General features: G+C 41.4%; 1 protein-coding gene across 5 annotated transcripts in view; it reads right to left on the reverse strand.

Moving 5' to 3' along the window:
* The window catches only part of ptpn4a (protein tyrosine phosphatase non-receptor type 4a), a 276,928-nt gene that overhangs the window by 152,620 nt on the left and 97,862 nt on the right, over nt 1-26,446 (reverse strand). For all 5 annotated transcript variants that reach the window (XR_007262457.1, XM_048598845.1, XM_048598844.1 and 2 more), the window contains one exon: nt 3,135-3,242. Coding sequence is in view for 4 of the 5 variants with exons in the window: in XM_048598845.1 (XP_048454802.1) it covers nt 3,135-3,242 (108 nt within the window). In the remaining variant the exon portion in view is untranslated. The remainder of the gene's footprint in view (nt 1-3,134; nt 3,243-26,446) is intronic.

A 26,446-nucleotide genomic window follows, 5' to 3' on the forward strand; every position in this document is an offset into this window, starting at 1 on the left:
GAGGTGAGGGCCAGAGGAGAGTCCCGGACCGGAGGCTGGTGACAGAGGCAAGGCCCATGCCAGAGGCCGGTGCGGGGAGACAAGTTCTGCCTGGAGGCTGTCGCAGGGAGACAAGGCATTGAGTTTTGAAGGACAGTGTGGTCTGGAGGTAGGTGCTGGCACAGACTCCGGTGAAAAGCACTTTAATTAGAGTACTTTTTTCCTTTTTATTCTTATGCTGGGCTTTTATTATTTATTATTCTTTCAACTCTGTACCAAATACTTAAGTATCTGTACCTAGGTATCTTGTATCTAAGATGATGCCATAAGCGGCGACATTGCAAACTTTTCACTGCACTCATTCGAGTGCACTTGACAATAAAACTAAATTTAATTCTAACTAAGTCACAAAAAGTTAGTTTGCAGTTATAACAAGTAATTAAGGCAGCTAATGGTGTTGCTATCCTTTATTGGAGAGGAATCAAACATAAAAGGATATTATACTTCAATCATATAGGCTATTGGTAAGGCCACATCTCAAATACTGTATGTAGTTTGGGTCTCCTTATTTGAGAAAGGATGCAAATACATTGAAGGAAATTCAGAAGAAGCTTACTGGATTGGAACGAGCAGCTTATCTTAAAAGGAAAGATTGGACTGACTGGGCTCGTTTCCGCTGGCATTTAGAAGAGCGAGAGATGATTTAATTGAAGTATACAAGATCTTAAACAGTTTTAGTAAGGTGTATATAGAAAGGATATTTCCTCTTGTGGGTGTTCAGAAAAGGGGCACTGTTTTAAAATTAGTGGTCAACTTTTTAGGACAGGAGAATGAGAATTTTCTTCTCGGAAAGTTGGAAGTACCTGAAACCAGTGGGCAGTGGAGGTGTGGTCGTTAAATAATTTTAAGGGGCAGGTAGATGGTTCTTGTTGTTAGGCAAGAAATCAAAGATAATAAAATACTACAAATGCTGAAAATCTGAAACATTCAGAAGATGCTGGTAAAACTCAGGGCTGACAGCATCTGTTTCAGGTCCTGTATGACTCTTCTTCAAATCAGAAGATAAAGTTATCAGGAGTAGGAGGAGTATGAAATACGAACAGATCAGCCCTGATATTTTGGAGCAGGCTTGACGAGCCAGATGGCCTAATTCTGCTCCTAATTTATTTGTTTGTACGATTCTTTCTTCCTTTTCAATGCTAATTATACCTACTTTTCTGTCCAAGTTTTTGGTCATCTGTCCCAATATCCCCTAATGTGGCTTGGTACCAAACTTTGCTCCCGTGAGGCCTTAGGATATTTTACATTAAAACGTGATATATAAATGCAAGCTGTTTCCGTCGCTAGAAATGTCAGATAAATGCAATCTACTGCAGTTCTACTCATGCAGTTTAATTAAGTAATATTCCAGACTGCCTCTTTAAATTCTTTTTAAATACATATTAATATAGCATAGGAGCATTCAGACACCAACTTTCCAGGCTGGAAAACTAAACTCTCTTTAGTTTATTTTGATAATCGGACTGACGCAGTGAACTCAGAAGCTAATCTCTCACGGTCACTAGCATTGATCTCTAATGGAGTTCATTTCAACATTTAGTACCTTTACAATGGGTATCTATAAGAAACAGTTCAATAATATCTCACATAATCTGTGAATTGATAAAAGCAATGACAGAGAATGCTATTTAATTCTGGGTATAGCGCTAAAGACTCTCTCTGGAAGCTGCCATGTTCCTATTTATGCTATACGATTGCAGCTATAACTACGGCATCTATTTCTAATGACACATTATTGCCCAGGTATGTCCTCACCCTTACAAACAGAGCCAATCCGACCCTTTCAATTACAGCTGTATAGCCTTTTTCAATTAGCAATAAAATGATAGCAGGAATCACCAACAAGCTATTAAATCCGGCAGGGTACCTTGGCTCCAGACCTCATTACAGCCTTGGCTCAAAGCCTGAAATGCAGAAATGAAAACAAAGTGGCTCCTACAGCACCAAGACAATATTTGACCGATTGTGACATCAAGGCGGCCTGGTAAAATTAAAATCAATAGAAATCAGCGGGAACAGCATCTCATTTTCTGCTTTCGGACATTGCTGCCTCAAGGGTTCATCAAGTTCAATAACCTTCAAGCCTGATTCTGCCCTTCCTACGCCAGTCCTATCATTTTTTTTTTAAGCATAGCCAACCCTATTCTAACTCACTCTCAGTCCCATTATCACATTACGTGGCTTCCTTAATAGCATCTCCACAGTTCCACAAACTCTCCCCTCCCACTTTGGCAGGGCAAAGGCAACAAGAGTATGTCAATTCCATCCAGTTTTCCTCGACACAGCATTCTAACCTAGATTTATATCGGTTATTCCATCACCATTTGATGGAAAATCTTACCCAACAGCATTTTTAGAGCAGCTTTAGCACAGTGATTCAAGACAGTGCCAATTTTCCCGACAGTAATTACATTTAGGCAATAAATGCCAACTTCTCAATTACGTCCATATATCCACCTCCCTAAAAATGCATTATTTTACATTTGGATCACAAGGGGAACTTGACTGCAGTATACACAATATATACCGTAACAATTCTGTGATTCTGTGAAGTATTATGGTGGGTTCCAGAATGTACAGCAGACATTTCTAATCGGGCTAGAATTAAACCAAGCAGAGTAAAATATGCAATGTAACAGTATTTAGTTTTATCAGCACACCAATCAGAGCAAAACAGACGGTTAATTAGCACTTCTTTCAGGCAAAGATGAAACTCATATTACATCAGAACTACTAAATCACAAAACAAAATAACCAAACATGGCATCAAGTTTTCACAGCACAGGTACTGCATAATTGCACATTCATTTTTAAAAGTGCATTATTCTTATCAAAAGAAGCCATCAGTCTGGACATCGATTGCCAACAAAAACAATACTATGTCAGTGCAGCAGAATGCCCAAAGTTTTAAAAAATGTAATCAGCTCATTTTAACAAAAAGCAGCATTAATTTTGGAATGACTAACATTAAACAATAAGGATTTATATTAACATGAAGTTACAAACCCATGAGAACACACTTTTCATTTTACTTATAGTCAATTAAACAGCTTCTGAATTCATTCCAAGTAAGGACACTTGAAACCACTACTCACAGGGCTATCTGATGCATCATCGGCTAGCTGTAAACCAAAGTAGTCTCGTTCAGTCAGATCAAGGTGTCTGAAGACTAAATCCAATAGGACATGACCCTGATCGTGTTTCTGGAAAGTCAAAAAATAGATCAACCATAAACGTCTCTCTCAAATAATGTGTTATCACCCTGCAAATTAATTTGCAACAATTTGAAGACCATATATCATGGCTCCAAACACAGATACGTATTTTAATGCACCATTATTATTGGAAAACAGAATTTGAACTTCACTTCACACACAACAGATGGAATTACCAAACCAGCTTTTTTTTTGGGTAGCAGATAAATGGCATACTATGATTATTACAAGAGGTGACGACAAATAAATTTTTTCTTTCAAATACCTTCATTTATTTCATTGAGTAAACACTTTAATCCACACAGCCATTTAAAAAAAAATGCATCTTTACATTAAAGGAGTTCAGGAAGTCATGCAAATACTGTTCTGGCCCCCTGCCAACTAGGGTCATGAAAATTTCACATTCTTTTGGCAAACAATCATCAGAAATCTGCCGTTTTGACGCTCTGATATCATACGAATCCATAGTTCAAACAGAAGGGAGCATTATCTTACGTCAGATCAGACCTGGATCTCATGCTAAATCAAGGCTTCCCACACCATTTAGCAGCATTCTAAAACAAAGCCATGTTATGGAAAACTTGGCCCAGAAGACAATTCTCTACCTGCTGAGTAATGTGGCACTACCTCATCAATACGATCGTAAAACAAAGGAACATGCCATTCAGCCCATTGAATCTGCTCTGCATTCAGACTGAGAGAGATCATATAATCCTCAACTCCACTTTTCTGCCTTATTCTCCTAACCTTTGATACCCTAAGAAAGAAATATCCATCCAATTTAGCCTTGAATGGTTTAGTCATCCAGCCTTGACAGCACTCTACAGCAAAGAATTGCACAGATTCATTACCCTCAGACAAAAATCTTGGCTTAAGTGGGCGACCAGTTACTCAGATTACGTTCATTGGTGATTGACATCCCAAAAGAAAAAAATCTCAACTAGTGTGTCAAACACCTTGAGAATCTTGGAGGCCGTGGCGGGGAGCCGGGTCCCGGGCCGGAGGCTGCGGTGGGGGTGCCGGGTCCCTTTTTGGACTGGAGGCGAGGCCTCAGGTTTTGATACTCAGCATGCTCTGGAGTCTAGGTGCCTTCATGGACTAGGGTGGTAGGACTGTAAATTGAGTATATTGTTTTGCTTTTCATTTTTATGCTGGAATTTTTATTCGTAAAATAGAAAAAATTATACCAAATACTTAAGTATCTGTATCTACGTATCTTGTACCTAAGGTATGCTGTAAGTGGCATCTTTGTAAACTTTTCACTGCATTCATTTGAGTGCATGTGACAATAAAGCTAATTTAATTCTAATTCATTTCAATTATTTTTACACTTCATTCCATTTGAAATAAAGGCCAATATTTGACTTCCCTATTAGCCATTAAACTTAGATTCTAGCTTTTTGTGTTTCCTGCACTCAAAACCCCAAATCCTTCTTTGCTACAGCTTTCTGTAGCCTTTTCCCATTTAAATAATATTCAGCTTTTCTATTCATTCTGCTAAAGTGCACACCTCATTTTGCCCACTCACTTAACCTCTCTATAGCCCTCTGCAGACACTTACCCATTTCCAGTATTTGGCTTCCCACCTATTTTTCCATCAGCAGCAAATGTGGCAATAGTATGTCCAGTTCTGTCAGTCATTAGCATGTATCGTAAATAATTGCTGTGCCAGCACTGATCCCTGTGGCACTCCATTAGTCACAGATTACCAATCTGACAATGCACCCTTTATCCCAACTCTAAGAGCTAATTCTCTATCCAAACTAATATGTTTATTTTATTAAATTGCCTAATCGATGGTACCGCATCAAACATCTTTTGGAAATTAAATTATATTATATCTACTGGCTCTTTTTTTGAAATCTATCCTGTTTGTTACCACTGCTAAATATTTCCCTTTCATGAAGCCATGCTTATTCTGTTTGATCAAATGATCTTTTTCTATAGTATGCTGCTATTACATCCTTTATAATACTCTTAACAGTTTCCATCAACAGATGGAAAGATAACTGGCCTACAGTTACTTGGATTCTGAGTAAAGGTGCTACACTGGCAATTTTCCAATCCTCTGGGACTGTTCCAGAATCTAAGGACTCCTGGAAGATGACAACCAGTGTATGTCGGTAGCAAACAGTGTAGAGCTGGAGGAATACAGCAGGCCAGACAGCATCAGGGGAGCAGGAAAGGTGACATTTCGGGTTGGCATGTCTAGTGGCATTTATTGTGTATATTTCGTTTCACTTTGGGCCCTTTGATTATTTACTATTTTTGGACTGCTATTAATATCCTCAAGCGATACGGTGAGGCTGAATAAGCTCGGACTATTTTCCCTGGAGCGTCAGAGGCTGAGGGATGACCTTAGAGGTTTATAAAATCATGAGGGGCATGGATAGGGTGAATAGTCAAGGTCTTTTTCCTAGGGTGAGGGAGGACATAGAGGGCATAGGTTTAAGGTGAGAGAGGAAAGACTTAAAAAGGACCTGAGGAGTAACTTCTTCCACACAGAGGGCAGTGCATGTATAGAATAAGCTGCCAGAGAAAGTGGTGGAGGTGGGTACAATTACAATATTTAAAAGGCATTTGGATGGGTATATGAATAGGGAGGGTTTAGACGGATATGGGCCATATGCCGCCAAATGGGGCTAGGTCAAATTGGGATTTTGGTCAGCGTGAATGAATCGGACCAAGAGGTCTGTTTCCGTACTGTATGACTGTGACTCTACCGTGAAGACATACCATTATCTATATCTATTTGGGCGGCATGGTGGTTAGCACTGCTGCCTCACAGCACCAGGGACCCGGGTTCAATTCCATCCTCGGGCGACTGTCTGTGTGGAGTTTGCACATTCTCCCTGTGTCTGCATGAGTTTCCTCTGGGTGCTCCAGTTTCCTCCCACAGTCCAAAGATGTGCAAGCTAGGTGGACTGGCCATGCTAAATTGTCCATAGTGTTCAGGGATGTGTAGATTAGGTGGGTTATAGGGGGATGGGTTTGGGTCGGTGTGGACTTGCTGGGCCAAAGGCCCTGTTTCCACTCTGTAGGGATTCTATTCTATTCAGCTCCTCCACCATTCCCTGGCTCATTATTTCCCCAGCCTTGTGCTCTGAGGCCAATGTTAACTTTGGCCCCTCTTTTTCTTTGTACATTTAAAATTAGCTCCTCCTGTTCATTTTGAGATTACTTGGTAATATTTCCTCAGTTTATTTTCTCCCTGCATTATTTTTGGTCATCTTTTGTTGGTTTTTACAACTTATCCAATCCTATAGTTTACAACTAATCTTTGCCACAATGTATGATTTTTCTTTCAACTTGATACTATTAAACTTCTCTTTAAACATGGCTGGTTTATCCCCTTCTAAGAATCCTTCTCGTTGGAATATATTTCTGCACTGAGTCACGTACTATTTTCTTAAACATCCACCATTGTTCCCTAACCATGTTTTCTGCTCAACTTCTTTCCCAGTCCACTTCAAACAACTCAACCCTCATCCATATGTAATTACTCATCAGTTTAGCACAGTTGTTTCTGACCCAAGTTTCTCACATTCAAACTGAATGCTAAATTCTACCATGTACTGGTACTATTCCTTGGGGATCTCTTACTCAGACATCATTTATTAAACCTGCCTCACTATACAATACCAGTTCCAAAATAGCCTGCTTCCTGGTTTGATCCGTAATGGACTGTTCTAGGAAAACTTCCCGAATACAATCTATGAACCCTAGCCAGAGACTGCACAGTGTGACAGAACGCAATGAGGAGGAGCTAGTGGCGGTGAGATATAAAGACAAAGATATTATCGATTAGATGACCAGGATCATCTCTCGGATGTGGAGATTAGGCATCTGAAGTGTTTGTGCCTTGTTCTTACATTGATGCCAGCAGATAAAAGCATTTTGGAGGTTTCAGATAGCAAACTGTAGATAATAATTTCAATGAACTTTCATCAATAGTATGTGCAGCTTAACAGGAAATAGGGTAATGACAATGACCAGCATAAAATAAGTGATCCTCCCCGGAGCGGGTCTCAAAGGAGCACAAAAAGGAGTCTGCACTTCATTGGCACTCAAAGTGTTGAAGATGGTTAGGAGGGCTGTCTCTTTCAACAGGTTCATTACCAATAGCTGACGACCAAGAAGTGAGGCACAACTGATTTTATTTATATCATTAGGTATGTTTTCTTGATTAGCAGCCATATTAAGTCATTGTCCAGAGGTGTTATGAGAATTAGAATTGATTATGACACCTTTTCAGAATAGCATGACATACTTCTGCTAATTTCCTCATGTGTCCTCAACTCAACTCCACATGTCATAAAAGGTTGTTGTAAAAGCTATCCATTAAGGACAATCCAAAGAGATTATGCAAATACATGAAGGACAAAAGAGGAACTGAGAATTGAACAGGGCCCCTTGATGATCAATGAGGCCATCTATGTATGAAATCATGTCAGTATTTACTGTGGAGAAGGACACAGAAGCTAGAGAACTTGGGGAAATAAATAGTGATGCCTTGAAGTGTCCATATTACAGAAGAAGAGGTACTCGATGTCTTAAAACGCTTAAAGGCGGATAAATCCCCAGGACTTGGACCAGGTATATCCCAGAACTTTGTAGGAAGCTAGGGGAGAATTGCCAGACTCCTTCCCGAGATAAGTGTACCATCAATAGCCATGGATGAGGTGCTGGAAGACTGGGGGTTGACTACTGTGGTGCATATAAGAAAAGTGATAAGGAAAAAGCAGGGAACTATAGGCCGGTGAGCCTGACATCAGTGGTGGGCAAGTTTCTTTTAATTTATTCATTTGTGGGATACAGGCATCGCTGGCTGGCCAGCATTCGTTACCCATCCCTACTTGCCCTTGAGAAGGTACTAGTGAGCTGTCTTCTTGAACCGCTGCAGTCCCATAATGCTATTACAAGGGAATTCCAGGATTTTGAACCAGCAGCAGTGAAGAATCAACAATATGTTTCTTTGTCAGGATGTTGAGTGGCTTGGAGGAGATCTTGAAGGTGGTGGTGTTCCCATATATCTGCTGCCCTTATCCTTTGAGATAGAAGGGGTTATGGGTTTGGAAGGTGCTGTCTGAGGATCTTTGGTGAATTTCTGCATGTATCTTGTAGACAGTACACGCTGCTGTGACTGAGCATTAGTGGTGCAGGGAGTGGATGCAGTTCCATTAAAGAGGGCTGCTTTGTCCTGGATGGTGTCAAGCTTCTTGAGTGTTGCTTGAGCTGCACTCATCCAGGCAAGTGGGGAGTATTCCATCACACTCCCGATTTGTGCCTTGCAGATGGTGGACAAGCTTTGGGGAGTCAGGTGGTGAGTTACTCACCATAGTATTCCTAGCCTCTGACCTCCTCTTGTAGCCACTGTGTTAAGTGTGGTGAGTCCAGTTGAGTTTCTGGTCAATGATAACCCCAAGGATGTTGATAGTGAAGGACTCCATGTTGGTAACACCACTGAATGTCAAGGGGCAATGATTAGATTGCCTCTTAGTCATGGCCTGGCATTTGTGTTGCATGAATGTTACTTGGCACTTATTGAAATGCAACAATATCCAGGTGACAAGGACTGCTTCAGTATCTGAGGAGTCACGAATACTGCTGAACATTGCATAATCAGTGAACATCCTCACTTCTGACCTTATGATGGAGGGAAGGTCATTGATGAAGCAGCTGAAGATGGTTGGGCCTAGGACACTGTGCTGAGGAACTCCTGCAGAGATGACTGACCTCCAACAACCACGACCATCTTCCTATGTGTCAAAATTGGCTTGATGGTAGGAGACTGAGGGTGATGGTAGAAGGTTGTTGTTCAGCCTGGAGGCCAGTGACCAGCAGTGTGCTGTAAGGATCGGTGCTGGTTTCACTGCTTTTTGTCATTTACATAAATGATTTGGATGTGAATACAGGAGGTATGGTTAGTAATTTTGCAGATGACACCAAAATTAGTGGTCCAGTGGATAGTGAAGGTGGTTACCTCAGAGTACAATGGGACCTTGATCAGATGGGCCAAGGATGGCAGATGGAGTTTAATTTAGATAACCAGGAGGTTTTGAATTTTGGTATAAACAAACAAGGGAAGGACTTACACAATTAAAAGTAGGGCCATGGGTAGTGTTGTCAAAAAGAGACACAGAGGTCCAGGTACATAATTCTTTGAAGTTTGCATCACATGGAGACACAGTGGTTATAAAGGCATTAAGCAGGCTTGCCTTCAATGTTCAGACCTTTGAGTATGGTAGTTGGGATATCATGTTGAGGTTGTACAGGATGGTGGCAAGGCCTCTTCTGGAGCATTGTGTCCGTCCATATCTGGTCACCACGTTATAGGAAGGATATCATTAAACTGGAGAGGGTTTAGAAAAGATTTACCAGGATGTTGCTGGGAATGGAAAGTTTGAGTTATGGAGGGTTTGAGTTACAAGGAGAGGCTGAGACTTTTTTCACTGGAACACAGGAGGCTGAGGGGTGACCTTATAAAGGTTTATAAAATCATAACGGGTATAGATAAGCTGAATGGCAGGAGTCTTTGCGCTAGGCTGAACGGTTTCAAGACCAGGGGGCATATTTTTAAAGGTGAAAGGAGAAAGGTTTTAAAAAGGGGCATTTTTTTTTTGGAAAAGAGTGGTTCTTGTTTGGAGTGGACCTTCGGAGGAAGTGGTGGATGTGGGTACAGTCATAACGTTTAAAAGACATTTAGATAAGCTCACGAATAAGAAACGTTTGGAGAGATATGGGCCAAGCACAGGCAGGTGGGACCAGTCCAGTTTAAGATTATGGTCAGCATGGACTGGTTGGATGAAGGGTCTATTTCATGCTGTTTGACGCTATGACTGTTTATGTTACATGAAGAAAAGAAACTGCATCTTTCATCATCACATGACATTTCAAAGTGCTTTACAACCAAAGAAATACTTCTGAAATGCTGTCACTAGTGTAATACAATACTCAATACAGCACAGGAACAGGCTCTTCAAGCCCACCAAGCCTGCACCAATTCCTAATCTTGTTAAGACTCATTACTTATTGCCCATGCAAGGTTTCTATCACTCTGTTCGCCTTCCGTTCATTTGTCTAGTCATGTTTAAGACATGTCTTGATAATGTGCCTGCTTCCACCACCTCCACTAGTAGTGGGTTCCAGGCACCCACCACTATTTGTACAAAAAATTTTCCCCACGTCTCCATAAAATTTTCCCCTCTCACCTCGAACCTGTGCCCTCTTCTAGTTGACCTTTCCACCTTGGGAAAAAGCCTCTCACTACCCACCCCATCTATGCCTCTCAATTTTGAAGATCATTCAAGTCACCCCTCGGCGTCCGTCCTTCCAGTGAAAATGGAGTTTATCCAATTGCTCCTCATAATTAAAAATCCTTCAGACCAGGCAACACCCTGGTGAATCTTCTCTGCACCCTCTCCAAAGCATCCACGTCCTTCTGGTAGCCTGGCGACCAGTTCTGCACACAATATTCCAAACGTGGCCTGACTAAAGTTTTGTACAGCTGTAACATACTTTGCCAACTTTTATATTCAATGCCCTGGCTAATGAAGGCAAGCATGCTGTACACCTTCTTGGCTACCTTATCCACCCATGTTGCCACTTTCAGGGACCTTTCAGTAGCCAATTAGCACTCAGCAAAATCTTAAACAACATAATAATTACCAAAAGTTGTTCTAACACATTAAAAAAAAATTGACCAGGGTTGGAGTACAACATGGGAAAATGTGAAGTGGTTCATTTTAGATGGAGAACAAAAGAACAGAGTTTTACTTAAATGGAGAAAAGCTGCAGAAAGTTGCAAAACAGAGACTGGAGGTACTTGTGCACAGAAAGAAACACAAAGCTAGCACACAGGTGCAGCATGTAATTAGAAGGCAAATGGAATATCGGCTCTTATTTCCAAGAGGGTTAGAGTATAAAGGCAGGGAAATCTCACTGCAACTGTACATGTGTTGATGAGACTGCATCTGGATAACTGGGGAAATGGTGGAGTTAAACATATTTTGCATCAGTCTTTACAGTGGAAGGTACTTTGAACATTCCTTTAAAGTATACAGGGGAGGAATTAGGTACCATCACTAGAGAATAGTTTTGGCCACATCATTTAAGGAACGATATTGTTTCATTGTAGACAGTTCAGAGAAGGTTCACTAGGATGATCCCCAGTAGGGAGGCACTGGTTTGCAAGCAAAGGCTATACAGGTTGCACTCCCAACCTCGCTGGAGTTTAGAAGAAGGAGAGGTGCTCTCATCAAAACATATAGGATTCTTAAGGGGCTGGACAGGATAAATGCTGAGAAATGTGGGAGAGTCTAGGACCAGAGGACATCGTTTCAGAATTAACAGGCATAAATTTAAGACAGAGATGAGGAGTCTTCTCTCGGCAGACTGTCTGTAATGGAATACTCTCCACTTGTCTGGCTGGGGACATGTCCAACAAAACTCATGAAGCTCCACATCAACCAGAACAAAGGAAAATCGCTGAATTAACACCTCACCCACCACAGTGACAGCAAGATGTGATGCAGCAACTCTGAGGCTCCTTCAATTATCCCTTCCAAACACGCAATTTGCCACTTCGAAAGACAAAGGAGACAGATCCATGGAAATACCATCAACCGCAAGTTTTCCCCCAACCCGCAAATCATCTGTGATCACCATTCCTTCACAGTACTTGGGTCAAAATACTGGAATTCCTTTCCCAACAATATTGTGATGTACCGTGACCCAAAGGATTACACAGTTCAAGGCAGATCACCGCCATCTTAACAGTCATTAAGGATGGGCAAATTATGGCCTAGACAGCGATGCCCAATGAATAAAAAAAGTTTATCACGTGCTACAATAAACCTACTACCTTAGCACAGGAGCGCCAAAGACTCTTAAAAGGAACCTGGTTTTTGATGATAAGTCTATATGTGTCCTGCCAGTTATTTTAAACAAAAATATTCAACAAGTTTTTACATTTTGGCCAAAGCCAACAGCTGCGGCTCTCATGGAAATGACGTTACGCATAAGCATGAACCAAACTGAACGAGGTGCAGAGGACCTTTTGCTTTTATCTTGTCCCTGACTTCCCTTGTCAGCCATGGATGCCTCATCTTCCCTTTAATACGCTTCTTTTTCCTAGGGATGAATTTTTGCTGTGTCTCCCGAATTACTTCCAGAAATTTCTGCCATTGCTGTTCCACTGTCTTTCCTGCTAGGTTCCTCTCCCAGTCAATTCTGGTCAGCTCCTCCCTCATGCCTCTGTAGTTGCCTATATTCAACTGTAATACCGTTACATCTGATTCCACCTTCTCCCTCTCAAATTAGAGTAAATTCTATCGTATTATGGCCACTGTCTCCGAAGGGTTCCTGCACCTTAAACTCCCTGACCAAGACTGCCTCACTGCACAACACTAAATCCAGATGCTGTTGACTTGCTCATCAAGCTGGCTTGTCTTCATTCAGATGTTTTGTCACTATGCTAGGTAACATCATCAGTGAGGCCCTCCGATGAAGCAAGGTTGTCCTACTACGCTTGGAATTTATACTGTCCAGTCCGTTATGGTGAGTAGTGTCATTTCCAGTTTTGATCTGTATGTGTTTGTATATGGGTCCAATTATATATGCTTGTTGATTGCATTATGGGTTCAGAGCCATGTCTCTAGGAATTCCCATGTGTGTCTACGTTTGGCTTGGGTTACTATAGTTATGTTGTTCCAGTTTAACTGACGGCCTTCATTGTCTGAGTGTATTGATAGTACAGAAAATTAATCGTGTCGTTTTGCTGCGAGCTGATGTTTGTGTATTCTGATGGCTAGTTTCCTTCCGGTCTGTCCAATGTAATGTTTGTGGCAGTTGTCACATGGTATTTTGTAAACCGTGTTGGTTCAACATGTTATGGGAATGGGGTCTTTAATGCTTGTGAGTGTTTGTCGTAGAGTGGCTGTGGGCTTGTACGCTACCATGGTTCCTAGTGGTCTTAGGAGTCGTGTTGTCAGTTCTGATATGCTCTTGATATAGGGCAGTATGGCCAGTGTGTTAGGGCGTACTGTGCCCTCTTGTTGTTGTTTGTTTAGTAGGCACCTGCGGATGAAGTTGCAGGGATATCCATTCATAGTGAAGATGTTGCATGGGTGCTCTTCCTCTTTCCTGCGTAGTTCTGGTGTGTTGCAGCGAGTGATGGCCCGTTTAGTATCCTAATACAGCTTTGTTTGTGGATGTTGGGGTGGTAGCTGTGGAAGTTGAGGGGTTGGTCAGTGTGGGTTGCTTTCCTGTATACTAAGGTTTGGAACATCCCGTTGGTCATACGTTCAACTCTGATGCCTAGAAATAGAAGCTGATTGTTGTTTTCTTCTTCTCTTGCGAATTTAATTCCCTCGAATATGTTGTTGAAGAGTTGGTGGGTCTCTTCTAGTTTGTTGTGTTCAATAATGTCAAATGTGCCGTCTATGTACCAGATCCACAGTTTACGTTCAATGCAGGGGAGGGTTCCAGTGTGTTCTGGTCTTTGCATTACTGCCTCTGCAATGAGTCCTGAGATGGGTGACCCCATGTGTGTGCCATTGATCCGTTTACATACTTGATTATTAAAGACGAAGTGTGTGGAGAGGCACAGGTCTAGTAATTTGAGTATGTTGTCATTGCTGACGGAGCTGCTGGTCTGCATTCCTGCTTCGTCTAGTAATGTGGCCAGTATTTCTTTGCTAGTGGGATGTCAATTGACGTGAATAATGCTGTGACGTCAAAGGATACTATAATCTCTTTGTTGCTGATTTTTGAAGCGGAGGGTATTCGTGCCTTCTGGTTTCATTGTCATAGTCCGTCTTGGTTATCTGCCCTGCATTCTTCAGTCTCTTCAGGTGTCTGGGTGATTGTATTATCTAGCTATGGTGTTGCATCTATCGCCATCTGTTGGTAGGCAAGCGCAGGCATTGCTTGCAAATACAAACACTTACCAACAGGTGGTGATAGACCCAACACCATAGCTAGATAGAGATAGTAGGAACTGCAGATGCTGGAGAATCCGAGACAACAAGGTGCAAGGCTGGATGAACACAGCAGGCCAAGCAGCATCATAGGAGCAGAGAGGCTGACGTTTCGGGCCTAGACCCTTCATCAGAAAAGGTGCTTCAGGACGTGATCGAGCAGTTTCAGGGCCGAAGAGATTACGAGAGAGTTGCAGTGGGAGAGAGATCCCTTGAGGTTTGTCCGGAGGGAGGAGGGTAACTTCTTCAGGTTAGGCATCCTTAGAAGAGGCTTCGCAGTGGGGTTAAAATCGAATCAGAGATAGTAGGAACTGCAGATGCTGGAGAATCCGAGACAACTAGGTGCAAGGCTGGATGAACACAGCAGGCCAAGCAGCATCATAGCTAGATAGTAGGATCACCCAGACACCTGAAGAGATAGAAGATGCAGGACAGATAACCAAGGTGGACGACACGAGAATGAAACCAGAATGCACGAAAACCCCCCGCTTCTGTGGACTTCCTGAAGTACACAAACCAGACATCCCCCTCAGACCCATTGTAGTTCCTTGGCCAGTTTGTGTGAAGGTGTGCCTGGTAGGGAAACAGAGACTGAAACTGCTAGTCGACGGATCACTGTACTGCATCGACTCAACCCAAGAATTCCTCAATATCCTCAAGAACACAGCAACAAAGAGATTATAGTATCCTTTGACGTCACAGCATTATTCATGTCAATTGGCATCGCACTAGCCAAAGAAACACTGGCCACATTACTAGATGAAGCAGGAATGCAGACCAGCAGCTCCATCAGCAATGACAACATACTCAAACTAATAGACCTGTGCCTCACCACACACTTCATCTTTAACGGTTAAGTATACAAACAGATCAATGGCACACCCATGGGGTCACCCATCTCAGGGCTCATCGCAGAGACAGTCATGCAAAGCCTAGAACACACTAGAACTCTCCCCTGCATTCAACCTAAAGAGTGATCTGGTACACAGATGACATATTTGTCATTAAACGCAACAAACTAGAAGAGACCCACCACCTCGTTAACAATGTATTCAAGTGTCAAGCATGTGAATTCCTAGAAGCCTGATTCTCCACTAAGAAAGCTATCAATAAACATAGAGCTAGACCCCATATCTAAGGTTTTGGAGTAGATTCGTAGCTCGGATTATGGGTGTTGCGGTTGGTTGGCTTAATGAACATTAAAGTCAGTGGTCAGTGAGAAGTAGTGAACAAGTCATATCTGTGTTTGTACATCCACACGAACACCTAATATGAATGTAATTAAAATGCAATAACTGAACCCAAGGTAAGTGAGTACGAGTCTGTATACTCAAAACATTTGAGACGGATCCCGAATCTGAGATTGTTAGCTGTCAGAAATTCCACAGCAACAGTACCTTAAAATCTTGGAGTAGTGCTGAAAGAAACATTTTCTGTTAAAGCTTTTCTTCTTACACTTGTTACATTTACCGATGTAAATGAGAACAAAAAACTTTATGCCATACGAAAGAAGTGTTGAATGGTTGGCAAGTGGACTCTGGTAGACATCACCATGGAGAATGCACCATTTAACTGATAATTGCCAGTTAACTATCAAGCTTTACCTAAATTTAAACCAGGCTGATTGATACTGACTGATCAGGGATTAACTTGAGATATGAATCACAGTATAGCTGTTGTTTATTTTGTTAAACTGAAACAGGTGCAATCTATCTACAGTCGGTTCTGCCGTAACATGATAGTTGCTTTTCCTGCATAACATCGCGTTATAGAAAATCGCGCTATAGAAATAACAGGGCCTGTGGGAAAAGTGGGGTTAGGGTCACACCACCAAACAATATTACTCAAAAACCTAACAAAAGGGATAGCACAGTTTGAATAAATTTGGAATTCATTTCGAAATAATGAAATAAAAGTAAATTTATCACCTTACCTTGAAAAAAGGTGTCAAGGTGACTTGATGGGGGAGGTGGTTTTGAGGTTGCTCTGTTGATAATGCAGGGGCTGAGGGTCAACATCAATCATCATCACCACCTTCAGGTGCAGTTGTGGTTACAGGGTTAGGGCAGAAAATAGTTATTCCAGAAGTGGATAGCCGTGGTTCACTATCTTCTGACTGTTTCTTGGAGGTTGGCTTAAAAAAAAGATACCCAGCTTTTGGTGCTTTGCTCTTTTTCTTCTTTCATGAAGAAACTGTTCATAGGGTGCCAAATAAGATCTTATTTCACGAACTGCTACCCTACTGCATTCTGAAACAGAAGTGGAAAGCTCCCATGGTGCTGCATCCGAGACTACTACTACTTCATCTCCAGCTTCCACTTCCCCTTCAGTGACAAGTTGTTGTAGATCAGCTGTAGAGAGATCTTCACAGTGGGACTCAAGCAGCTCTTCAACATCCTCACTCTCCATTTCTTCAAATCTAACTTGCTTGGCAAGATCAGTACAATTTTTTTTGATTCTTGGGAGTTCCTCTGATGGATCAAAGCCCTTAAAATCTTGGAAGAAAATCTGGGAGAAGGCTCCGCCAAACTGCATGCGAGCAGTCTTTACTATCATCACCCCAGGCCTCCACGCTAGCATTAACTGCATTCTTTATGTTAAAGCTATTCGAAAGGGTTATAAGCCTTTCTTTTACATTTGCCACCCGCAATTGTATTACCAGGATGCTTCTTGCTAACATTCTTGTCACTTTGTCCTCACATTTTTGTATGTAAACATGGCAGAATTTGCAATAAAAATGAAAATTATAGAGTACTGTACCTCTCACAGAAAGCACCTCATGACAAAGTCTGTGAAATAATCACGAGATGCTGGTGCAGAGACTCTTTTAGCGTTAATATTGCACGCATTCAGAACAAAGCCTGTGAAATGATCATGTGATGCTGGCACGTACTCTTCCACACACCGATGGAATCCTTATAGCAATAGCATTCCCCTATTCATCAGTCCCGTTATAGTCAATTTGCATTACCAGATACGCGTTATAGCAGAACCGGCTGCACATGTACTTTGTTTCCAAAGAGTACAAGATGAAAAGCTTTGACAAAATGTATCTTTTTTCAACAATGCTCAAAGTTCTAGATCACCAAACAACTACTAGCATTGGAATAGTATCTGAAAAAAGTCAGAACTTTCCAAAGTGAAAACTTACAGAACTAAAGGCAGAAAAAAATCCAATATGAGTGTCAAAATTCCAATCAGTTATTCTTTTCTCAACAACCCCACCCCCATCCCGGTACAATCAGTCTGAATTGAACAAACCAGCTTACAAGACCAAGGGATTCCAAGTATTAATTAGGTTCAAGGCAAAATGATCTTTTGCTGTGGTTTATAGAAAAGGCATGCTGATAACCAGCCCACAAAACTGTCTATGCTGTCAAACTGAATGTGTATCAAATGCACGAGTCAGTTAGATTTGAAAAACCTACTTGAAAGCTAAATTGCTTTTGCTGTAAAGGCACCTTTTCAAATAAATTAACAATAACAAATGAATCGATTAAGTCATTTTCAGTTATTTTAAATCAGGTTGCTCATAAGTGGTAGACTAGACTGATAAAAATACTTATTAATTATGATAAAGTCATCTTCAGCTGCATTCACAGACTACTCAAACAATAATCTCTTTCGCAAATTAACGTGGACCATGCTGATACTTTTACCTGTTTTAGGGGGCGACAGATTAAAATTCCTTTCCAGAGATTTGACCACAAAATTCTCAGCTGATACTTCCTTGCATTTCTGAAAGAATCTCTTGTTAGGTAGTCCCTCAGGATTAAGGATGACTCTCTTCCATTTTTTTTGGATTCTGATGCACAGTTGCAGCAATGTGTGCCAATAAAATATACTGATCAACGAACTCTGCCAAAAATTGGGCAGAGTTGGGTTGCAGGTTTGTGCACTCCCAGAATGCTGCAATTTCTTGAAATTTATGTATGGGATGTAGCCATCGCTTACTAAACCAGAACTCATTGCCTGAATTTAATTATCCTCAAAGTGGTGGTGGCAAGCTGCCTTTGTGAACTGCTGCTGTCAGCAATGGAGTTCCAGACTTCTGACCCACTGACAATGAAAGAACAGTGAAATAGTTCCAAGTCAGGATTGAAAGACATTTGGAGACCTGTCAGGTGGTGGCATTCCCACATATCTACTCTTTTGTCCTACTAAGTCATATGGGGTTGGAAAGATGCTGTTGAAGCAGCCTGGTTAAGTTGCAGCAGTATATTTTGCAGGTGGAACATGCTGCTGCCACTGTGCATCAATTGTTAAAGAACTGAGGGATCATCCAGTGAGGCTTTGGGGGTGGAGCTAAGAAATAAGAAGGGAATGGTGACATTACTTGTGTTGTACTATAGGCCCCCAAATAGTCAACAGGAATTAGAGGAACAAATATGCAGATAAAAATATCTAGACTGGGGAGACTTGCATGAGCTATAGGATTGTCTTAGTGGGGGATTTTTATTTTCCTAACATAGACTGGGACTGCCACAGTGTCAAGGGCTTAGATGGAGTGGGATTTGTTAAATGTGTGCAGGAAAATTTCCTCAAGCAGTATATGGAGGGTCTTACTTGGGAAGGAACAAAACTCAAACCACTCTTGGGAAACACAGCAGGACAGGTGACTGAGGTGACAGTGGGGTAGCACTTTGGGACCAGTGACCATAGTTCTTTTAAATTTAAAATGGTTATGGACAGACATAAACCTCGTTCACAGGTTCAAGTTCTAAAGTGGGGCAAGGTGAATTTTGATGGAATTAGATAAGTGTTTGCAGAGGTTGATTGGAGTAGTTTGTTTGCAGGCAAAAGGGACCTCCAGCAAGTGGGAGGCCTTTAAAAGTGTGATTCATACAGTTCAAGGTCTACATGTTCCTGTGAGGGTGAAGGGCAAGGTTGGCAGGAACAGGGAACCCTGGATGACAAAAAATATTGAGGCTTTGACCAGAAAAAGGAGACACGGCTCAGGTACAGACAGCTGGGATCAAGGGAATCCTGGAGGTACATAGGGGATACAGATGTTTACTGAAGAAGGAAATCAGGAGGGTGAAAACGGGACATGAGATAGTTATGGTTGAGAAGACTAGGGTGAATCCAAAGAGCTTCTTTAAGTATATTAATGGAAAAAGAATAACTACAGAGGGAATAGGACCCTTCAAGGACCAAAGTGGACATGTACGTGTGGAACCACAGGAAACAGGTAAGGTCCTCAATGAATATTCTTCCTCTGTGTTTACTGTGGAGAAAGTCATGTGAAGACATGGGAACTTAGGGAGGTTAGTAGTGATATCTTGGGGACAGTCCATATCACAGTAGAGGTGGCATTGGAAGCATCAATATGTATGAAGGTGGATAAATCTCCTGGTCCTGACCAAATATATCCAAGAACCCTACAAAAGGCTGGAGAGGAAATTGCAGGGGATCTTACTGATATATTTCCATCATCGCCAGCCACGGGTGAGGTCCTGGAAGACTGGGGGGTAGCTAATGTTGTGCCCTTATTTAAGAAAGGCTGAAAAGGACAAACCTGGGAATTAAAGACCAGCAAGCCTAACATCTGTGGTAGGTACTAGAGAAGATTCTGAGGGATAAGATATACATGCATTTGAAAGACAGGGTTTGATTAGGAATAGTCAGCATGGCTTCGTGCTTGGGAGCCTCTCAAATTTGTTAGAGTTCTTTGATGAAGTGACCAGGAAAGTTGATGAGGGCAGGGCAGGGCAGTAGATGTAGTCTATATGGATTTCAGTAAGGCCTTTGATAAGGTTCCATGTGGTAGGCTGCTCTGGAAGGTTAGATCGCATGGAATACAGGGAGAGCTGGCAAACTAGAAACACAATTAGCTTGATAGTAGGAAGCAAAGAGTAATACTGAAAGGATGCTTGTTGGACTGGAGGCCTGTGGCGACTGGTGTGCTGCAGGGGTCGATGCTAAGCCCACTGCTGTTTGTTATCTATATCAATGATTCGGATGAGAATGTACAAGGAATCATTAGTAAAGTTTGCGGATGACACTAAAATAGGTTGTATCGTGGACAGTGAGGAAGATTATCAGAAATTGCAGTAGGATCTTGATCAGCTGGGGAAGTGGGCCAAGAATGGCAAACGGAGTTTAATATGGATAATGTGAGGTGTTGCATTTTGGAAAGTCAATGAAGGTAGGAGTTTCATGGTGAAAAGTAGGGCCGTAAGGAGTGTACTGGAACAGAGGAACCTTGGAGTTCAGGTGCACGGTTCTCGGAAAGTGGAGTCACAGGCAGACAGGGTAGTGAAGGTGGCTTTTGGCACACTGACCTTCATCAGCCATGGCATTGAGTATATAAGTTGGGAAGCTATGTTGCAGTTGTACAGCATGTTGGTGAGGCTGCACAAGGAATATTGTGTTCCGTTTTGGTCACCTTGCTATAGGAAGCATGTTATTAAACTGGAAAGAGTGCAGAAGAAATTTACAAGGATGTTGCCAGGACTCAAGAGACTGAGTTGTAGGCAGAGGTTGGACAAGTTAGCACTTTTTTGTTCAGAATATAGGAGACTGAGGGGGGAAATCTTATTGAAGGGTGTAAGATCATAAGGGACATGGATAGGCTGAATACACTCAGACTTTTTCCCAGGGTTGGGAAATCATGGAGTAAGGGGAATCAGTTTAAGGTAAGAAGGGAAAGAATACATGGGAACCTGAAAGGCAACTTTTTTTTTTTTTAAAAACACAGAGTGGAATACACATATGAAATGAGCTGCCAGTGGAAGTGGTGGAGGCAGGTACATCAACTTTTCAAAGACATTTGGATGGATACATGGATAGGAAAGGTTTAGAAGGATATGGGCCACGTGCGGGGAAATAGGGTTAGCGTGGATGGATGTTTTGGTCGGCATGGACCAGTTTGGGCCAAAGGGCCTGTTTCCATGCTGTAGGACTCTATGACTGAATGTTGATGGTGGTCAATGGGGTGCCAATCAAGCCAGCTGCTTTTTCCAGAATAGTGTTAAGCTTCAGCGTTGCTGGAGCTGCACTCACCCAGGCCAATAGATTCAATCACACTCCTGAGTTACGCCTTGTAGATGGTGGACAGGCTTTGGAAAGATGGGTGGTGAGATAGTCACCTGGCTCTTATGTACCATGAATGTTACTTGCCATTTATCAGTCCAAGTCTAGATGTTATCGAGACATATTGAAACACACTGCTTCAGCATCTCAGAAGTCACAAGTGGTATCGAACAGTGAAATAATAAGCCTGAATCTAAACAGCCAAACTCAAAAATTACCATAAAAGCAAAATATTATGGATTCTGGGAGTCTAAAATGAAAATGCTGGAAATATTCAACATGGCAGGTGGCATCTGTGGAGAAAAAAATGAAATTAGTGTTTCAGGTCAATGAACTGTTCAGCAATGTTAATGTCTATTTCATATTAAAATCATGAACTCCACTTTTGGTTCCACAGTTGCTGTCTGACCTGTTGAGTATTTTCAGCATTTCTTGATTCTATTTCAATAAAAACTGTGTTCCAGATGATTCAATGTTCGATGATCAGTGATCTGTTACAGCTTCTCTACAGGAGGCAGAAGTTTAAACATCTGAAGAGAGCTTGAGGTTATGCACAGTGCACAAAACTTCTGGTTATAAACTTCAAGTCACTGATTGTCTCTGGAGGAATTTAGTATTATACTAAAAGACAGATAATGAATAAACACAGATTAGGAATAGAAGTCTTAAGGTCACAAATGATGCCAAGTTGTTCGTAAATTAAGAAACTATGCTGCTTTTGAAAGGAGAAAGTTGATGTCATAGCTGTCAAAATGGATACAACACATTTAATTTGATGGCTACATTAAATGTCAAGCAATAAACAGCATTGTTGCACAAATATTTTAAAATGCAGAAAAAATATTTTGTGATGAACAAACACAAACAACAGGCATCCAATTTTCAGAAATAGGAATCCTACCAAGAACCACAGGATGTTGAAGAAACAACATACAGGTCAACCCATGTGACAAATAAATATCCAGGGATGTTTAGGTCTTACAGGGATAGGGTACAGTAGGGATCTGGATCAGATGCTCTTTGGAGAGTCAGTGCAGGCTCAATGGGCCAAATGGCCTCTTTCCGCACTGTAGGGATTCTATGATTTTCCATGTAGCTTGCAAAAGCCTTTAAAGGACAAATGATTAGACTGTTGTAATGACTGCAATGCGTAAAAAAAAAAATCAACACACATTAGCCCTTGCTCTTCAACATACAAAGACACAAGTCAAGTAATGATGCAAGGCTAAGAATTTAACACCTAGAAAGCTTCAAGTTGATTGGGCCCAGCAAATCAACCACCTTAAAAAAATCCACCAGGCCAATAAGTGTTAAACTGCCTATGTGGTTATTAACAGCATTGAATTGGTTGTCCCTTTGCACCAGAATGGACCAACAAAAATAAAAGTGCACTTTAATCTTCCCACAATGTCACATCATGACCAGAGAACACTTCCATCACAAATTACTCTGTGTACGTAGAACTTTTGTACTTGCATAAACCATTACAATTGGGAAGCTATCAAACTGGCATGACAAATCAGCATTCATCATTGGAGACAATAAACACGTGAGAGATATATTCTACAAAGATTGCTGTTATACTTGTACCGAAGAGTCTAACCAATGTAAAATAATGGTTTTTGGGATACATGGCAGAGCTAATGCAAAATATACTGGAGTGTGAGAAAGTGCATAAAGAAATGAATTACAAAAAACAAAAATGAGCATGCTCTTCTTATTTTGTCAGAATGAGAAAGGAAAAGAATAAAATGCAAGAAAACAATTAGAAATCACCAACTGGTCTAGGAGCTGCCTTTGAAACTGCAGAATGAGATTCTTGGAGATACTGCACATCCTCAGTATCCCACAACACAGCTCTAGTTTCTATACACAACATTTCAACATGCTAGAAAAATGTGCAATGTTGAAAATAGAAATCTTTGAGATGAGTACATTGCAAATAAAATATGTCAATATATTTCACATATTACCAACAGAAGTACTAAATTTAATGCAGCAAAAAGCTTTTTCTTAAAATACTTTTGTCACTTGTTTCCCATCGAGGCTGCTTACTTTTGCATCAAAAGCTTAATAACCTTTTTAAAAAAATGCAGATACAGTTTTGGCCAAGTTTTACCATTTGTCTGGGTTAAACTGAACACAAGTTATTTTGCTATATAAGCAGATTCCAAACTAGAGTGTGGATGAATTGCCATGAGGAAAAGAATCCAACAGGGCAGGGGAAAAAAATAAATATACTCAACATACCAGATTATGTCCATATGCAGAAAGACCTGGACAATCTCCAGGCTTGGACTAATAAGCAAGTGACACGCACACCCCACAACTAGAAGACAATGACCATTTCCAACAAGAGAGAATCTAACCATTGTTCCTTGACGTTCAGTGGCACTACCGTCACTGAATTCTCCACTTTCAACATGTGGGGTGGGGGTCTAAACATTTGACCAGGAACTGAACTGCTTGCTATTTAATTCTGTAGCTGCAAGAGCAGATCACAGGCTAGGAATTCTGCAGCAAGGACCTCACCACCCATCTCCACAATTCCTTTCCACCATCTATAAAGTAAAAAAGTCAAGTGTATGATGGAATACTGTCCACTTGCCTAGGATACAGTCAGCTTCAACATCACTTGAGCTTGACATTATCTGACGAAGGGTCATGGGACTCAAAATGTTAACTATTTTTCTCTCCAAAGATGCTGCCAGACCTGTTGAGTTTCTCTAGCACTTTGTTTCACATTTCCAGCATTACAATTATTTGTTTTATCTTATGCCTTGCAAAGAAAACATTCTAATTTAAATAAAAAGTAGAGCTCTCTGTTCATATTTTCCAATAAACGTGCAGTGAACTTGAACAAGCAGAAGTGATATCAAAGATATCAAGGCTTACACACAAAAGTGGAATCTCAAGAGTTCAGTGATTTCTACTGACTGCATCTGGTAAAGCTTGGAATCACTGACAACACCTGGATTTCCGAATTTAACTGCACAATTGCAGACTCCTAAAGTTGTAATCAATGGGGTCATCAACACTACCATGAAATCCAGGCCATTATTTTACACGCAAAGAATTCATGAACAGAACTACCCTTTCCTCATCTCCAAAATCCCAATTCAAACATGTATGTTGTACAACTACATTTAGTTTTCTAGTGTTTTGTTCATATCCACAAATGAAGCTGAAAACAAGATCTAACATTAAGGAGATTTCCACATAGACATGATGCAGAAAAAGCTGAATTCAATTGAATATAAAATGCTCTTACATATGTATTTTGTTACAGTACTATGCCTTTAAGAGATGTATTCTGTCCTGTTAATGAACCAATTAGAGAAGCAGCTGAGGTGTCAGTGAGGGAGCACTTTGACGCCAGTGATCATAATGCTTAGTTTTAAAATAGTTATGGAAAAGGATAGACCTGATCTATCTAAAGTTAAAATTTTAAATTGCAGTAAGGCCAATTTTTGCATTAGGCAAGAACTTTCAAAAGTTGACTGGGAGAGGCAATTCGCAGGTAAAGGGGCAGTTGGAAAATGGGAGGCCTTCAAAAATGAGATAATTAGAATCCAGAGACAGCATGTTCCTATTAGTACGTAGGGCAGGGCTAGTAGGTATAAGAAATGCTGGACGATGAGAGAAATTGAGAGGCAAATAGCAGGTACAGACAGGTGAGATTGAGTGAATCCCCTGAGGAATATAAAGGACAGTAGGAGTATACTCAAGAGGGAAATCAGGAGGGCAAAAAGAGGATGTGAGATAGCCTTGGCAAATAAGGTTAAAGAGAATCCAAAGAGATTCTACAATACATTAAGGGCAAAGGAGTAAGTAGGGAGAGAATAGTGCCCCTTAAAAGATCAGCAAGGTCGTCTATGTGTGGAGCTGCAAGTGGGTGAAATATTAAACAAGTATTACTGTGAGGGAGGATATGGAATATAGAGAACTGGAGAAATAAACAGTGGTATCTTGAAAAGTGTCCATATTACAGAGGGGGTGGTGCTGTACATCTTAAAACGCATAAAGGTGGAAAAATCCCTGGGACCTGATCAGGTGTATCCCAGAACTTTGAGGGAAGCTAGGGAAGAGATTGTTGGGCACCTTGCTGCGATATTTGTATCATCAACAGCCATGGATGAGGTGCCAGAAGACTGAACAGTGTCTAATGTGGTGTTCTTATTTAAGAAAGGTGGCAAGGAAAAGCCAGGGAACCATATGTCAGTGAGCCTGACATCAGTACTGGGTAATTTGTTGGAGGGGATTTTGAGGGATGAGGGGGGGATTTTGAGGGATGAGGGGAATCCTTGGTTGACAGAGGAGGTAGACATTTCGAAGCCTTCCTTGTCAAAGTTGACATCATCGGAACAAATATGACAGAGATGGCAGAACTGGGAGGATAGAATAGAATCTTAACAGGGAGCAGGGTGTGAGAATGTATAGTCCAGGTAACTGAGAATCGGTGGGTTTTGCACTGTGCTTCGCTGGAACACAGCAGCAAGCCTAAGACAGATGTTAGCCAGGGAACATGGTGGTGTGTTGAAGTGTCAGGCAGAGGTGCAGAGAAAAATACTTTTTTGCATGCTGTGGTGTTGAATATTTTGCATTTGACAAATATCCTGACTTCCGACCTTATGATGGTGGGAAGGCCATTCATGAAGCAGCTGAAGATGGTTGGGCCGAGGACACTCCCCGATGAACTCCTGCAGACTGAGATGACTGATCTTCAACAACCAAAAAAATGTTCACATATGCCACATTTGATTCCAACCAGCTGAGAATTTGCCAGCTTATTCCCTTTGATTCCAGTTTTGCTAGGGCTCCTTGATGTCAAGGGCTGTCACTCTCACCTCACCTGTAGTCAGCAGACTGGGAATTATTACATTTGGCTCCCTCATTCAAATCACCGATACATACTATGATTAGCTGAGGCCCAAACACCAATTACTGCAGTAACTGACTTGTCACCGCTTTCCACCCTGTGGTGACTCTATGCAGCTCATGGCCTCCAGATCCCTCTGAGGCAAAGTCATTGCGTGTATTTAAGAGATAGACAGGTTCTCGAATGATATGGGGATGAAGGGTTATGGTGAAAACGCAGGAGAATGAGGATGAGAAACTTATCAGTTATGATCGAATGGCAGAGCAGGCTTGTTGGGCCGAATGGCAGAGCAGGCTTGT

This window comes from Rhincodon typus, chromosome 7 (genome assembly GCF_021869965.1).
Source record: "Rhincodon typus isolate 14 chromosome 7, sRhiTyp1.1, whole genome shotgun sequence".
NCBI classification, from domain to species: domain Eukaryota; kingdom Metazoa; phylum Chordata; class Chondrichthyes; order Orectolobiformes; family Rhincodontidae; genus Rhincodon; species Rhincodon typus.